We start from the raw sequence: 18,460 nt of genomic DNA on the forward strand, positions 1-18,460 counted from the left end.
AATTTATGATTCTGAAAACAAAATATACCAGCACAATCATGTATGATTCTTTTGTGGGCTGCATAGCAGAATGTTTAAGAACATAGGGTCCGGGACCTGCAGACTTGCGTGAGAATTCTAGCACCCTTATACCTGTGCATTCTTGGCAAATTACTCTAAAACCCATTTTCCTCTCTGATATGTAAAGTAAAGATAATAATAGCGCACATGTTACAGAGTTTTAATAGGGAGAAAAATCAGGCAATGTACCTAAAGTGCTTGGCATTAAGTAGACTCCATGATTGTCCTGGTCCTGCAGCCTTCTGCCAGGAACATATGGAGGGCATGCATTCGTGAGCAGCAGGCCTCAGCAGGCCCCAGAGGAAACATGTAGAGGGGAACCCACACTGCTGCCACTATACAGGGTCACAGTGTTGGCGAGAAGAAAGGGGACTTTGGGTGTCAAAGGAAAGTAATGACTCGACAGTGGAAAGGAAAGATGGAAAGAGCTATGTGTGCTGGTAATGCTTTGCAGAAACACTGGAGGATGCCTGGACAACCCTGGGTGATGGGTGGGAGAGGTCTCTGAGACTGGACCTGGAAGCCCCCAGGTCCTCACACACACATCTCACATCCTGATATGCTGATTTATGAAAACAACAGCTGCATCACTGCAACTGAATAGCCTTTGAAAATAAGGCTTTCCAACAATAATGATTCCTTGGAATATATTTTCCTATGCTTTTAAAATAAAAACCCCAGAATTAGCAAAATTGAGCCCACTTAGCCCAGAGGTGCCTTGCTAGTTACATGCAGCCATGTGTATACTTAACACCAAGTACTATCCACATGTGCTGTTGTTGAATGAACTGAAGCAGGACCCTCAGGGGGCAGCAGAGGAAATTTGAGTACTTACATTCATATATTTTACATCAAGTTCCGTCTTCTTCTCCAGCTCATGTATAATCTCTTTATGGAATTTTTTGAACTGTTAACAAAAGGAAATAAAAAATTCATCCCAACTTTGAGACCTTAATCAAAATAATTATAATAAAAAGGTCAATGTATTTTATAAATAAAACAGTCTGCTTACACTTTCATCAAGATTGTCATTGAGTTTCTTCTGTGTAATTGACATCTCTATGAGAACACGTCCTGTGAATAAAACCACATGTTAGACGGATAAGCCACTGCAGACTTTTGTAAACATATTGAGGAAGTTCAAATAGTGGAGTGGAAACAGCACAATACTGACTCCAAGTCTTCAAGCCCTGGGCTAGCAACATGCCACTGACACTGTAATCATATGGCAGGGTTGACACAGACATAACTAATAAAACTAAGTTACTCTAACACATTGTTAATTTTAAAATGTCAAGTTTCCCTTCAAATTCACATTGTTCTTTCTATATTTACTCCTTGCCTAAGATTAATCCTATAGATCTGGTTTAATTTTGAAATAGTCTTACAAGAGATAACCTCAGTCATTATAGTAACTAACTATAAGAACAGATGATTTATTTTTATATAACCCCTAAAGCAATCTGGTTGGCTGTCAGGCATAAAAGATGAAGATTATTTTCATTCTCTCATATTAGTTTTTGTATCACTGTGGAAAATATTAACGCCATGGAAAATTGTAGTCCAGACAGTGCTCTCTGCCTCATATCTCCTGGGACTATACCAATTCTCTGAAAAAAGAATGGTAATACGAAAGAAGAGAAAGTTCCAGAACAAAGGAAATTTTACTCCAAAAGCAGCAATGAGACCACCCAGTTTACAACCACATCTCTTTTGTGATTAGTGGCAGTATGCTATGTCTCTGCTACTCTACCCTGATAAAGGTGAACAAAACCCTTCTTCCACTAACCAATCTACCAAATCGATGGGTCTGATACCTAAGAAACACATACAATCGTCTGGAACAATTACCATCATCAAACCAAACCAACAAAATGTGCTAGGCAGATCATCCTACAGTTCGGAGGCTAGAAAGCAAGGAATTTTTTTTGATAAACTGAGAGGCTATAGATGAAGAAGAATTAAATCAAGACAGTGGTAGAATATGGAGAAAGAGAAAAAGGCCCCAGACTAAACTATGGACTTGGCTATCACCACTATACAAATGGCTACCATGCCCTGCTGTAGAAACATTTTAAGACAAGTACTCTCAAAATGCCAGCCTAGTTGTTCTCCTCATCTGTAGACTAAGCCCTGCCTGCACACGTACACCTAGATGTTCCATTAGGCACGTCATATTCAACATGTTTAAAACTGAATAAACTAACTACCCCATATTCTCTCATCTCAGCTGTTGGCACTGCCAGTCTGCCAATCATGACGGGTTGACACCTCTGCTCCATATCATACCTACCTACAAACTCATTTCCTTGTGCACCTGGTACCATCACTTGGACCACCTCTGCCCTGGTTTGAAAAGATGTATGTGCCATATAGAAAAGCCATGTTTTAATCCTAATCCCATTTTGTAAAGACAGACATTTCTTCTAATTCCTATTCAGTACTGTATATTTGAAACTGTAATTAGATCATCTCCCTGGAGATGTGACTCAATCAAAAGTGGCTGTTAAACTGGATTAGGTGGAGACGTGTCTCAACCCATTTGGGTGGGTCTTGATTAGTTTATTGGAATTCTATAAAAAAGGAAACATTTTGAAAGTGAGAGATTCTGAGAGAGTAGAATGATGTAGCCATGAGAAGCAGAGAGGCCACTAGCCAGCAACCTTTGGAGACGAAGAAGGAAAATGCCTTCCAGTGAGCTTCATGAAAAGGGAAGCCAGGAGACAAAGCTAGCAGATGACACTGTGTTTGCCATGTGCCTTTCCAGATGAGAGAGAAACCCTGACTGCATTCACCATGTGCTTTCTCACTTAAGAGAGAACCCCTGAACTTCATTTGTTTTCTTGAACCAAGGCATCTGTTCCTGGATGCCTTAGATTGGGCATTTCTATAGACTTGCTTTAATGGGACATTATCTCGGCCTTAGAACTGTAAACTAGCAACTTACTAAATTCCCCTTTTTAAAAGCCATTCCATTTCTGGTATATTGAATTCTGGCAGCTAGCAAACTAGAACAACCTCTATGATGGAACCATGCTCCTCATGCATCCTGCTTCCTTTAGCAACAAATATACTGAGCTTCTCAATCTCTACAATCCCTTTCCTGCCCAGCAGAGAAGACCTGCAAAAAGTATGTTCACTCAACAATCTGTTTCACTAGAGGTGGGAGAGAATTCTTCCCAGTCAAATCCATTCCCCAATCCTCTACTCCCAACATACATTCAAATCCTGTCAATTAGATTTCTCAAAAGTTTCCCTCCCTCTTTATCCATCAACTACAGGCCCTTATCAACTTTCTTTAACTGCTCTCCCTAACTTCCAGTGCATTCTCTTCTGGCTCATCTTTCTCATAGGTGCCAGGGATCTTTCCAAAATGCAAATGTGACATGTCACCCTCCAGGTCTCCCATGATGTCCCAGATAAGCCAGCTCTTCAGCACTGTATCAGAAGCCCTCTATGAACAGGGCTGCCTAAAGCTATTGTGGGTGAGCACCTTGTGAACCTAGGACTCTAACAGAACGGCCTGAGAGATAAACGTGAGAGATAAGTACAGAACCATCTGCAGCACTCATGGTTCTACCACACCAACTCTACAAGGTGCTCACTCTACATCTTTAATGATGTTGACTTCATTTACTCCGTAGTTAAGTTCTGGTAAAATTCAACACCGAACAAAAACAAACCAGAATTCTTCAATAAAGACTTCACAAGACCGAGAATATATTACATTAAAATGTCATTTTATATCATTTAGTCATTTCAGACATGAAATAATCTGTTTTTTTTTTACATTTTTTTTCATATTTTATTTTTTTTAACTTTTTAAAATTGTGAAATATAACATATACAAAAAGCAATAAATTTCCAAGTACATTTTAACAAGTAGCTATAGAACAGATTTCAAAGTTTGGTATGGGTTACAGTTCCACAACTTTTCATTTTTTATTCTAGCTGCTCCAAGATACTGAAGAAATAATCAATATAATAATTCAGCAGTCACACTCATTTGCTAAATCCTATCTTCTCTATCATACTCCTCTTTAAATAACATTTACAGATAAAAGCAATAAATTTGAAAGTACATCACAATTAGTTGTAGGACAGATTTCCGAGTTTGGTATGGGTTACAATTCTGTAGTTTTAGGTTTTTATTTCTAGTAGCTCTAAGGTACTGGAGCCTAAAGGAAATTATCAGTATAATGATTCAGCACTCATACTAATTTGTTAAACCCAACCTTCTCATTATAGCTCTAATATCACTTTTGATCTTTCTCCTACTCTTTAGGGATATTAGGCAATGCCCATTTTAACTTTTCATGTTGGAAAGGGCTGTCGATAATATGGGATAGGGGATGAAATCAGTTGATGTTCTGGTATTTTTACATATATTTTAAACCCATAAGAACAATTCCTTTGGAGTTGTTGGAGATGAAAGATAAGTAACAAAAAATCCACCTCAATTATTTAACAATTAAGCACTCTATTCTTAGCAAGTCAGATCTACTTAAAAAAAAATTGAAAAATAATTTTGCTTAAATCATTCAGAATGATTCAGACTAGAAGCAAGCCATCCCTGTTTTTTTTTTTAATACTGTTCTCTTTCTCTTTAATACTGTTGCTTTCACAGCCTTATATAATGCCAATCACTGAGAAATGTGTTGCCAAAACAGAATCATTTATGAGTGTAGGCACTTTTCTGAAAGCCCACACTGTTGCACTTGATGCTCTGGTCTCAATGGCCCCCCAGCCATACTGTGTACTCCCTCATCATTCTCAGACCACCTTCCTATGGTTTTTTTCACGGCACAGGGAAAAGGCTCACTGAAACAGCCCATTCACTCTGTGGGCCAGGAATGGAAAACCTGACCTTATACTTGTTATTCTTGTCCCTCACAGTTCATGGACTTTAAATTCCGACCTCATAGCAGCAGTCTCTGAATCCTTGGTCTTAAAAAGGATTAGAAAAAAAATCTTTACTGTGACTATGCAAGTGGCCAAAAGAGTATCTTGAAAAAGAAAAAGGAAACAGCTTTTATAGACCATCTACAGAAGTTTAATATTAAATATAGCAAGTGTTACTTTATGTTTGAAATGTTGTATCACACACCTTTGTTTACTGTTAGTCCTATAATCTTCTTTTTCAGAAATTACATATAAGAAGGAAAAGAAAAAAAAAAAGGAAAGAACAGGGTGGGGTTGAGAAACAGCCAAATTCTAATGGAGCAGCCCTAAACACATGCCCCAACTAGAATTATTTTGTCCATTCCAGGACTCCACATCACTGTATGTACTGGATCTAATCATTTCTCCTTTTTTCTCTTTTAGGTTTTGTGTCAACATTTTGGAAAGAACCTTATAATGACAATCATATGACTCAGTCTGAATAATTGTATTCTTAAACGAATTTAGACATAAACATATTTCAGAATTATGAACAAAATATAACTAAAAGACAATGCCTACTATGAATTTTTTCCCTAAAATTTATACAAATGACAGCTAATGTGGCATCACTCTAAATTAATAGACTATGAACAAATATGGCCAACATATGTACATAGAAAAATATACATTTATCAGTATGTAGTATGCCTATGGTTAAGCTAACTAAGATATCCATTTTTGGTGGTTCTAAGTGTATTGCTTGTTTTCTTAAATAAAAATAAATTTAAAAATAAACAAAACAGAAAATTTTGGTTTGAAATACAGATTATTTTTTAGACTATTAATATGTTTCCAACCAGACAACCCTTCATCAATTCACAGTATAGATTTAGAGGAACAAGATGGAGGCTTTAATGAACTTGAGTAGCACAGGATATGTGCTGAATATGTAGGCATAATGATTCTTTATCATTTGTATTTGACTGTGGATAATCAGAGAAAAAAAAGCATTATTTCTAGAGAGCAAAGAGTAACAACTGAGCAGCACATTACCTACCACATGCTACTACAGTTGGAATCAGGCCATAGAATGATAGGTAGGGGCCAATCTGCTACTGGCCTAAAGTTATATGTGTGAATTAAATTAAAATCAACCAAAAATGTCACTGGAAAAAGGATATAACTTCTTTTCTGGCAATTTTCCAAAAACCAAATATGATGATGAGAAAATATAATGGGAGTAAAAGCAAACTACATTTAGATGTGATATGCTAAATATACAAATACGTATTTACATGTGACCAAACTTAACAGGCTGTGCCAATGTCTAACCCCAGCTCTCAGAGGCTGTCCAGCCACAGTCCCTGTATGCCATTGGAGGTGCTTTCATCTGGTCAGCATTAGAACTGTTCAAATGAACAATTTTCACGGAGGGAAAATGTCAAATAAGTGATAGGATGAGCATTTTATTGAACATTCGTCTAAAAGTCTTGGTTCTGACTTAAGTATAGGAGTATAGTTCTAACATCTTGCATCAATTAATTAATTAATATCATGCATTAATTAATACCTGCCATTGATTGTGACTTATCCTATTTTGTAAAACAAGTGGGACAAATAGAAGTTATACAATATAAGTATAAAGCATTCCAAAGTTCTTTCATTACCTGAGATGATGGTAAAAGTACAAACAATAAATTTTTATAAGACAAAGATACATATTGAAATCTTTAGGGTAGGCACTATATAGCACATACAACTACCAAACTAAGAGAGAGGAAAAAAATCATCAGTCAAGAGAGGACAAGAGAAAAAAATGAACCTAAAACAGGCAAAAGAAAGCAAAAGGTAATTACATCAAATGTAAATGGACTAAATACACCAGTTTAAAGACAAATAACAATATACCTGTGACGGTGAAGTTTATGTGTAAACTTGGCAAGGTTGTGTTTCAGTTATTTGGTCAAGCAAACATTGACCTGATTGTTAATGTGAAGATATTTCGTGGTCTTCAATCATCAATAAGTTGACTGCATGTATGACTGACTATATCTACAATCAACTTTGACAATGAGAGAAGTGTAACCCATTCAGCAGAAGGCTTTAAAAGAAGAAGTGATAATTTCAGCAGTGAGAAAGAGAATTTCCATTTCTACTTCAGACAGACAGCTTCTTCTGGGGAATTCACTGAAAACATTGATTGGAATTTCCAGCTTGCAGCCTGCCCTATGGAATCTAGACTTGCCCATCCCAATAGTTGCATAAGATAATTTTTATATAAATCTCATAATCTCCTGTTGTTCTATTTCCCTAGAGTACTTTAAAACAATACCCCTTACAAGAGACATACCTTAAACATAAGGATACAGAAAGGTTGAGAGTAAACGGATGGGAAAGATACATAGAAAACACTAAAAAAAAGAAAGCTGGTGTAGGTATATTAATACCAAACAAAAATATAAAACAGTCAAAGTAAACAAAAAAAGGGCAAAAAGCATTATCAGAGATAAAAATGGTCATTTCATAATGATAAAATGTTCAATCCATCTCGAAGACAGAACAATTGTGTATTTGTTTGCATCTAGTAACATGGTCTCAACATATTTAAACTAGAGTTATAAGGAAAAAGCAATCATCATATCAGGAGACTTGAATATACTTCTCCTAGTAAGCTGATAGGATAAGCAGACAAAAACAAATCAGTAAAGATACAGAGTTGAATAATAAAATAAATTCCACCTGATGGATATATATAGAACACTATATCCAATCAAATGCATTTTTAAGCAAGCAGAGTATTAAATAAAAAAGGGACCTAAGGTCTCACCATATTTCAAAGAATTGAAGTTATACTGAGTATGTTCTTTAACATGCAATTAATCTAGAAATCACTAACAAAAAGATAACTAGAAAATGTCCACATATTGGAGATTAAGAAACAGACTTCTAAATAACCCATTGGTCAAAGAAGAAATCACAATGGAAAATAAGAAAGTACTCTGAACTGAATGATAATGAAAACATAACATAAAAACATGTAGGATACAATCGAACTTGCCTTCAGAGAGAAACTTAGAGCCTTAAAATGCATACATTAGAAAAGGCGTGCAAATCGACGATCTAAGCACCGATTGTAAGAATTTAATGGAATACAATCCAAGAATAAAAAGAAATTAACTATGTGGGTTTTTACGTGTGCAAAAATATTCAACTCATTTTGGTAAAAACCTAGGATTGATATTGCTGAATCATACGTTAAGCTTGTATTTAGCTTCTTTGTAATAAACTACCAACTGACTTCCAAAGGGCTATATCAGTTTACATAAGTGGCTATAACAGTTTACATTTCACCCAGCAATGCATGAGAGTTCCTCTTATTCCACATTTTCATCAGGATTTGGTGTAGTCAGTGTTTTGGAGTTTAGCAAGTTTAATATATGTACTGGTATCTCACTATTTTAATGTTCTTCTCCTAAATGAAAAATGCTGAGCTTCCTTTTGTATGTTTGTTTGCCATCTGTATATCTTATTCGGTGAGGTATCAACTCATCATTTGCCCGTTTAATAAATGGATTGTTTATTTCTTATTGTTGCATTTTAAGAGTTCTCTGTATATTTTGCATAAAAATCCTCTCTTACATAGGTGTTTGGCAGTTATTTCCCACAGAATGCTTATTAGCAAAGAAAAAAATAGTAGCTATACAGTGGAAAAACTGAACAACATCTCGATTGGGCTATCAAAATTAATGTCACAAATGAGAAGCAGATGGACCTTTTGTACTCAAATGTGAGACACAAAATCTCTAATATACCCTTCTGGCCAAAATTGCATAACCTGAATAATCATGAGGAAATTTCAGCAAAGTCACAATGAGAATATTCTTTAAGAAAAGGAGAAAAAAGAAAAGATTGCAACTAAAAAAATCAATATCACAAAACATAAAGAAAGGGCAAGAAATGGTTCTAGATTAAAGGAGACTAAAAAGACATAACTAAATGCAACATGTGATCCTAGACTGAATCCTATAGTGGAGGAAAAAAATTCTATAAAGGACATTATTGGGTCAGCTGGTGACACTGGAATGTAAATGGTATTTTATATAACAAGAACTATATCAATTTCAAATTTAGTTATATCGATAACTGAACTGCGGTTATGTAAGAGTACCTTATTTTTTAGGAATTGTACACTGAAATATTTAGGAGAAATGGGCCATTATATATATATGTCTTGAATAATTAAGAACAAAATATGTAAAGAAAAAAATATTATCACCATAAATTTATAAATAATACACACACAAAGAGAATACATATAAATGATAAAGCAAATGGAAGAAAATGTTAAAAACAGATGAATCTGAGTAAAGAATATATACTCTTTGCATTATTCTTGCAACTCTTTTGTAAGTTTGAAATTAATTTTTAAAAAAGTTACAAAACAACTATAAAAAGCTAGTAATGTGTAGCAGAAAAATGTGACCCCCTGACCAACAGAATCAGTCAAAAGAAGCAGAATCATATATAATCCAGATGTTGGAATAGCAGTTAAATACTTTAAAGTAACTATTAAACACATGTTCAAGAACTAGTATGAATATAATTAGTGATAAGGGAATTTCAGAGAGATATGGAAAGGTAAAAAAAAAAAAGCCAAAAAGAAAGTCCTGAAGCTGAAATATAATATTGGAAAGAAAAAATTTACTTGACGGCCTTAACAACAGATTGAACTCTGCAGATAAGAAGATCAGTGAGAGAGGTCAATAGAAATTATCTAAACTGAAGGAGAGAGAAATATGAAGAAAAATGAGCAGTGCCACAATGATACGGGGAATAATAAAAAGCAGTCAAACACGGGTGTAACTGAAGTCCCAGAAAGAAAGTGAAGAATCAGGAAGGAAACAAAATGTTTAAAAAAACTGCAGTCAAGGGGGTGCAAGGGTAGTTCATTGGTAGAATTCTTGCCTGCCATTCATGAGACCCAGGTTTGATTCCTGGTCCACGCACTTCCCAACAAACAAGTAAAACATACGAACAAAAATTTAATGATGCTGCAATAACAGGATACTTTACACAGTAAAAAACCAAGAAGCTCGGTGGATCCCAAGAAGGAAAAACAAGGAAAATTGCACCTAAATTAATTATATTCAAACAAATAAAAAATGAAGAGAAAATCATAAAAGCCATCTAGCAAAAATACACATTGCATGTATGTGGACAATGACAAGAAGGGCTGTGGATTTCTCACCAGGAATAAGTGGCAAAGGGCAGTACAAAGGAAAAAAGACGTTGATCTGGAATGCTATGTCCAGCAAAAATATCTTTAAAAAATGAAGCCAAAATAAAGATAGTTTTAGATTAAAGAAAGAACACAGGAAATGCTAAAGCGTTCTTTAGGATGAAGGGAAATAACAATAGATGGAAATTTGGATCTATAGAAAGAAATGAACACTAGAAAGATAAATATGAAGGTAAATAAAAAGACAATTTTTCTCTCTTACTCATTTCTTTAAAGGTCAGTGGACTGTCTAAGGCAAAAATAATATTAGGTTTACAATATATGTAGAAATAAGATATATGAAAATATAGGAAAAATGACAGGAACAGAGTAAAAGGAATATACGCTAAGGTTCTTACATGTGAAGTAGTACAAATATTAACTCAAGATAGACTATATAAGTTCAGAATCCATATTATAACCCCTAGAACAACACTAAATTAAAAAAAAGTATAACTTAAATTCTAATAGATAAAACAATAGTAAAATTTTTTTTTCCTTAATATGCCAAAAGAAGGCAGAAAAGAGGAAATAGATTAAGTGGGACATAGAAAATAAATACCAAGGTGGTGGACTCAAACTTGACTACATCAATAGCTAGACTAAATATTCTAAACACCCTGGACAAATATTACTGGACTAGATAAAAAAAGGAAGATAAAACTCAAAGTAGTTAAAAAGAGCAACAAGGGCAGGTCACGGTGGCTCTGCGGCAGAGTTGTCACCTGTCATGCCAGAGACCCGGGTTTGTTTCCTGGTGTCCACTCATGCAAAAAAAAAAAAAAAAAAAAAAAACAGCAACAATTTAAAGATGCAAACAAGGTGAAAATCAAAGGACAGGAAAAGATAACCACAGCAACGTTAATCACAAAAAAACTGGTGGTCTATATTAATATCAAAGTAGACTTCAAGACAGGGAATGTTACTAGAGATAAGAGGGGACATGACATAACCAATTAGAAGTTCAATTTATCAAGACATAATCATCCTAAATATTGTAGGCATCCAATGATTTAATTTCCAAATACATGAAGCAAAAACTGATAGCACTAAATGGAAAAACAGACAAATGTACATTGTTAAAGATTTTAACATGTATCTCTCAGTAACTGACTGAAAAATGGACAAAAAATCCAGCAAACACAGAAGATCCGAACATCACCATCAAGCAACTCAAACTCATTGAAATTTATAATACTACAGTCAACACAACTGCAGAAAAGATAGGTTTCTTAAGTGCACATGGAACATAGAACATTCATTAAAGTAAACTATATGCTATGTCTGTTTGAATCTGCTGTGTACCCCAGAAAAGTCAAGTTCTTTTTTAATCCTCATTCAATATTGCTGGGTGGGAGCTTTTTGACTGTTTCCATGGAAATGTGACTCACCCAATTGTGGGTGGTACCATTTGATTAGATGGTTCCCATTGAGATGTCTCCACCCATTCAAGGTGGGGTTGCGTACTGGAGCCTTTTAAGAGGGAACCATCTTGGAAAAAGCTTTAGAGCCCACAGAAGCAACAGTCAACAGAATGGACAAAGCCCCAGGGAAGCTGTTGAAGATTCCTGGAGAGAAACCTAGCAGATGTCACCATGTGCCTTTTTATGAGGGTGATGTTGGCTTCGTAGAATGAGTTAGGTAGCTTTCCCTCCTCTTCAATTTTATTTGAAGAGTTTGAGCAGGATTGGTAGTAATTCTTTCTGGAATGTTTGGTAGAATTCACATGTGAAGCCATCTGGTCCTGGACTTTTCTTTCTGGGGAGCTTCTTAACGACTGATTCAATTTTTTTTACTTGTGATTGGTTTGTTAAGTTCATCTATTTCTTTTCGAGTCAAAGTTGGTTGTTCATGCCTTTCTAGAAAGTTGTCCATTTCATCTACATTGTCGTATTTATTAACATAAAGTTGTTGATAGTATCCTGTCATTACTTCCTTTATTTCTGTGGGGTCAGTGGTTATGTCTCCTCTTCCATTTCTGATCTTATTTATTTGCACCCTCTCTCTTCTTCTTTTTCTCAATCTTGCTAAGGGTCCATCAATCTTATTGATGTTCTCATAAAACCAGCTTCTGGTTTTGTTGATTTTCTCAATTGTTTCCATGTCCTCAATTCTATTTACTCCTGCTCTAATCTTTGTTATTTCTTTCCTTTTGCTTGCTTTGGGGTTAGTTTGCTGTTCTTTCTCCAGTTCTTCTAAGTGGACAGTTAATTCCTGAATTTTTGCCCTTTCTTCTCTTTTGATCTAGGCATTTAGGGCAATAAATTTCCCTCTTAGCACTGCCTTTGCTACGTTCCCATAAGTTTTGATATGTTGTGTTTTCATTTTCATTTGCCTCGAGATATTTACTGATGTCTTTTGTAATTTCTTCCTTGACCCAGTGGTTGTTGAAGAGTGTGTTGTTGAACCTCCACATATTTGTGAATTTTCTGGCACTCTATTATTGATTTCCAACTTCATTCCTTTATGATCTGAGAAAGTGTTTTGCATGACTTCAATATTTTAAAATTTATTGAGACTTGCTTTGTGAAACAGCATATAGTCTATCTTTGAAAATGATCTATGAGCACTTGAGAAAAAGGTGTATCCTGCTGTTGTGGGGTGTAATGTTCTATAAATGTCTGTTAAGTCTAGCTCATTTATTGTATTATTCAAATTCTCGGTTTCTTTATTGATCTTCTGTCTAGATGTTCCGTCCATTGACGAGAGCGGTGAATTGAAGTCACCCTACTATTATGGTAGATGTATCTATTTCTCTTTTCAGTGTTCTCAATGTTTGTCGCATGTATTTTGGCGCATTCTGGTTCGGTGCATAAATATTTATGATTGTTATGTCTTCATGCTGAACTGCTCCCTTTATTAATACATAGTATCCTTTTTTGTCTCTTTTAACTATTTTACATTTGAAGTCTAATTTGTTGGATATTAGTATAGCTACTCCTGCTCTTTTCTGATTGTTACTTGTATGAAATATCTTTTCCCAATCTTTCACTTTCAACCTATGTTTATCCTTGGGTCTAAGATGTGTTTCCTATAAACAGCATATAGATGGGTCCTGGCTTTTAATCCATTCTGTCAGTCTATGTCTTTTGATTGGGGAGTTTAATCCATTAACTTTTAGTGTTATTACTGCACGGGTAGTACTTTCTTCTACCATTTTTTTTTTGGATTTTATATATCATATCTAATTTTCCTTCTTTTTACCTTTACTCATAGTCTTCCTTTCTACACTCTTCTCCACACCTCTCTCTTCTGTCTTTTTGTATCTGTCTCTAGTGCTTCCTTTAGTATTTCTTGCAGAGCTGGTCTCTTGGTCACGAATTCTCTCAGTGATTTTTTTATCTGAAAATGTTTTAATTTCTCTCTTATTTTTGAAGGACAATTTTGCTGGATATAGAACTCTTGGTTGGCAGTTTTTCTCTTTCAGTAATTTAAATATATCATCCCACTGTCTTCTTGCCTCCATGGTTTCTGCTGAGAAATCTATGCATAGTTTTATTGGGCTTCACTTGAATGTGATGGATTGCTTTTCTCTTGCTGCTTTCAAGATTCTCTCTTTCTCTTTGACCTCTGACATTCTGATTAGTAAGTGTCTTGGAGTACATCTATTTAGATCTATTTTCTTTGGGGTGCGCTGCACTTCTTGGATCTGTAATTTTAGGTCTTTTATAAGAGTGGGGAAATTTTCAGTGATAATTTCCTCCACTAGTTTTTCTCCTCCTTATCCCTTCTCTTCTCCTTTTGGGACACCGACAACGTGTATATTCGTGGGCTTCATATTGTCATTCAATTCCCTGAGTCCCTGCTCATATTTTTCCATTTTTTCCCCTATATTTTCTTTTGCATGTTGGATTTCAGATGTTCCATCCTCCAGCTCACTAATCCTATCTACTGCTTCTCGAAATCTACCATTGCAGGTTTCCATTGTTTTTTTCATCTCTTCTACTGTGCCTTTCATTCCCAAGTTCTGTGATTTGTTTTTTCAGACTTTCCATTTCTTCATTTTGTTCATCCCTTGCCTTCTTTATATCCTCCCTCAATTCATTGATTTGGGTTTTTTTTATTTTTATTTTTTTATTTTTTTATTAACGGAAAGGAAAAAAAAAGAAATTAACACAACATTTAGAAATCATACCGTTCTACATATGCACTCAGTAATTCTTAACATCATCACATAGATGCATGATCATCGTTTCTTAGTACATTTGCATCGGTTTAGAGGAACTAGCAACACAACAGAAAAAGATATAAAATGTTAATATACAAAAAAGAAATAAAAGTAGTAATAATAGTAAAAAAACAAACAAACAAACAAACAAGCAAACAAAAACAAAAAAACCCTATACCTCAGATGCAGCTTCATTCAGTGTTTTAACATGATTACTTTACAATTAGGTATTATTGTGCTGCCCATTTTTGAGTTTTTATATCTAGTCCTGTTGCACAGTCTGCATCCCTTCAGCTTCAATTACCCATTGTCTTACCCTGTTTCTAACTCCTGCTGGACTCTGTTACCAATGACATATTTCAAGTTTATTCTCGAATGTCCGTTCACATCAGTGGGACCATACAGTATTTGTCCTTTAGGTTTTGGCTAGTCTCACTCAGCATAATATTCTCTAGGTCCATCCATGTTATTACATGGTTCATAAGTTTATCTTGTCTTAAAGCTGCATAATATTCCATCGTATGTATATACCACAGTTTGTTTAGCCATTCTTCTGTTGATGGACATTTTGGCTGTTTCCATCTCTTTGCAATTGTAAATAACGCTGCTATAAACATTGGTGTGCAAATGTCCGTTTGTGTCTTTGCCCTTAAGTCCTTTGAGTAGATACCTAGCAATGGTATTGCTGGGTCGTATGGCAATTCTATATTCAGCTTTTTGAGGAACCGCCAAACTGCCTTCCACAGTGGTTGCACCCTTTGACATTCCCACCAACAGTGGATAAGTGTGCCTCTTTCTCCGCATCCTCTCCAGCACTTGTCATTTTCTGTTTTGTTGATAATGGCCATTCTGGTGGGTGTGAGATGATATCTCATTGTGGTTTTGATTTGCATTTCTCTAATGGCCAGGGACATTGAGCATCTCTTCTGTGCCTCTTGGCCATCCGTATTTCCTCTTCTGGTAGGTGTCTGTTCAAGTCTTTTTCCCATTTTGTAATTGGGTTGGCTGTCTTTTTGTTGTTGAGTTGAACAATCTCTTTATATATTCTGGATACTAGACCTTTATCTGATACGTCATTTCCAAATATTGTCTCCCATTGTGTAGGTTGTCTTTCTACTTTCTTGATGAAGTTCTTTGATGCACAAAAGTGTTTAATTTTGAGGAGCTCCCATTTATTTATTTCTTTCTTCAGTGCTCTTGCTTTAGGTTTAAGGTCCATAAAACCGCCTCCAGTTGTAAGATTCGTAAGATATCTCCCTACATTTTCCTCTAACTGTTTTATGGTCTTAGACCTAATGTTTAGATCTTTGATCCATTTTGAGTTAATTTTTGTATAAGGTGTGAGATACGGTCTTCTTTCATTCTTTTACATATGGATATCCAGTTCTCTAGGCACCATTTATTGAAGAGACTGTTCTGTCCCAGGTGAGTTGGCTTGCCTGCCTTATCAAAGATCAAATGTCCATAGATGAGAGGGTCTATATCTGAGCACTCTATTCGATTCCATTGGTCGATATATCTATCTTTATGCCAATACCATGCTGTTTTGACCACTGTGGCTTCATAATATGCCTTAAAGTCTGGCATCGCTAGACCTCCAGCTTCGTTTTTTTTCCTCAAGATGTTTTTAGCAATTCGGGGCAACCTGCCCTTCCAGATAAATTTGCTTATTGGTTTTTCTATTTCTGAAAAATAAGTTGTTGGGATTTTGATTGGTATTGCATTGAATCTGTAGATGAGTTTAGGTAGGATTGACATCTTAATTATATTTAGTCTTCCAATCCATGAACATGGTATGCCCTTCCATTTATTTAGGTCTTCTGTGATTTCTTTTAGCAGTTTTTGTAGTTTTCTTTATATAGGTTTTTTGTCTCTTTGGTTAAATTTATTCCTAGGTATTTTATTCTTTTAGTTGTGATTGTAAATGGGATTCGTTTCTTGATTTCCGCCTCAGCTTGTTCATTACTAGTGTATAGAAAAGCTACAGATTTTTGAATGTTGATCTTGTAGCCTGCTACTTTGCTGTACTCATTTATTAGCTCTAGTAATTTTGTTGTGGATTTTTTCGGGTTTTCGACGTATAGTATCATATCGTCTGCAAACAGTGATAGTTTTACTTCTTCCTTTCCAATTTTGATGCCTTGTATTTCTTTTTCTTGCCTAATTGCTCTGGCTAGAACTTCCAACACAATGTTGAATAATAGTGGTGATAGTGGACATCCTTGTCTTGTTCCTGATCTTAGGGGGAAAGTTTTCAATTTTTCCCCAATGAGGATGATATTAGCTGTGGGTTTTTCATATATTCCCTCTATCATTTTAAGGAAGTTCCCTTGTATTCCTATCTTTTGAAGTGTTTTCAGCAGGAGAGGATGTTGAATCTTGTCAAATGCCTTCTCTGCATCAATTGAGATGATCATGTGATTTTTCTGCTTTGATTTGTTGATATGGTGTATTACATTAATTGATTTTCTTATGTTGAACCATCCTTGCATACCTGGGATGAATCCTACTTGGTCATGATGTATAATTCTTTTAATGTGTTGTTGGATACGATTTGCTAGAATTTTATTGAGGATTTTTGCATCTGTATTCATTAGAGAGATTGGTCTGTAGTTTTCTTTTTTTGTAATATCTTTGCCTCGTTTTGGTATGAGGGTGATGTTGGCTTCATAGAATGAATTAGGTAGTTGTCCCTCCACTTCGATTATGTTGAAGAGTTTGAGGAGAGTAGGTACTAATTCTTTCTGGAATGTTTGATAGAATTCACATGTGAAGCCGTCTGGTCCTGGACTTTTCTTTTTAGGGAGCTTTTGAATAACTAATTCAATCTCTTTACTTGTGATTGGTTTGTTGAGGTCATCTATTTCTTCTTGAGTCAAAGTTGGTTGTTCATGTCTTTCCAGGAACCTGTCCATTTCATCTAAATTGTTGTATTTATTAGCGTAAAGTTGTTCATAGTATCCTGTTATTACCTCCTTTATTTCTGTGAGGTCAGTAGTTATGTCTCCTCTTCCATTTCTAATCTTATTTATTTGCATCCTCTCTCTTCTTCTTTTTGTCAGTCTTGCTAAGGGCCCATCAATCTTGTTGATTTTCTCATAGAACCAACTTCTGGTCTTACTGATTTTCTCTATTGTTTTCATGTTTTCAATTTCATTTATTTCTGCTCTAATCTTTGTTATTTCTTTCCTTTTGCTTGCTTTGGGATTAGTTTGCTGTTCTTTTTCCAGTTCTTCCAAGTGGACAGTTAATTCCTGCATTTTTGCCTTTTCTTCTTTTCTGATAAAGGCATTTAGGGCAATAAATTTCCCTCTTAGCACTGCCTTTGCTGCGTCCCATAAGTTTTGATATGTTGTGTCTTCATTTTCATTTGCCTCTAGGTATTTACTAATTTCTCTTGCAATTTCCTCTTTGACCCACTTGTTGTTTAAGAGTGTGTTGTTGAGCCTCCATGTATTTATGAATTTTCTGGCACTCCGCCTATTATTGATTTCCAACTTCATTCCTTTATGATCTGAGAAAGTGTTGTGTATGATTTCAATCTTTTTAAATTTGTTAAGACTTGCTTTGTGACCCAGCATATGGTCTATCTTTCAGAATGATCCATGAGCACTTGAGAAAAAGGTGTATCCTGCTGTTGTGGGATGTAATGTCCTATAAATGTCTGTTAAGTCAAGCTCATTTATAGTAATATTCAGGTTCTCTATTTCTTTATTGATCCTCTGTCTAGATGTTCTGTCCATTGATGAGAGTGGTGAATTGAAGTCTCCAACTATTATGGTATATGTATCTATTTCCCTTTTCAGTGTTTGCAGTGTATTCCTCACGTATTTTGGGGCATTCTGGTTTGGTGCGTACATATTTATGATTGTTATGTCTTCTTGCTTAATTGTTCCTTTTAATAGTATATAGTGTCCTTCTTTGTCTCTTTTAACTGTTTTACATTTGAAGTCTAATTTGTTGGATATTAGTATAGCCACTCCTGCTCTTTTCTGGTTTTTATTTGCATGAAATATCTTTTCCCAACCTTTCACTTTCAACCTATATTTATCTTTGGGTCTAAGATGTGT

General features: G+C 35.2%; 1 protein-coding gene across 2 annotated transcripts in view; it reads right to left on the minus strand.

Moving 5' to 3' along the window:
• BAIAP2L1 (BAR/IMD domain containing adaptor protein 2 like 1) overlaps positions 1-18,460 on the minus strand; it is a 110,373-nt gene that overhangs the window by 25,905 nt on the left and 66,008 nt on the right. For both annotated transcript variants that reach the window (XR_013167797.1, XM_077140602.1), the window contains exons 4-5: positions 1,073-1,134; positions 896-967 (exon numbers count right to left, since the gene is read on the minus strand). Coding sequence is in view for 1 of the 2 variants with exons in the window: in XM_077140602.1 (XP_076996717.1) it covers positions 896-967; positions 1,073-1,134 (134 nt within the window). In the remaining variant the exon portion in view is untranslated. The remainder of the gene's footprint in view (positions 1-895; positions 968-1,072; positions 1,135-18,460) is intronic.

Source organism: Tamandua tetradactyla, chromosome 23 (genome assembly GCF_023851605.1).
Source record: "Tamandua tetradactyla isolate mTamTet1 chromosome 23, mTamTet1.pri, whole genome shotgun sequence".
NCBI classification, from domain to species: Eukaryota; Metazoa; Chordata; class Mammalia; order Pilosa; family Myrmecophagidae; genus Tamandua; species Tamandua tetradactyla.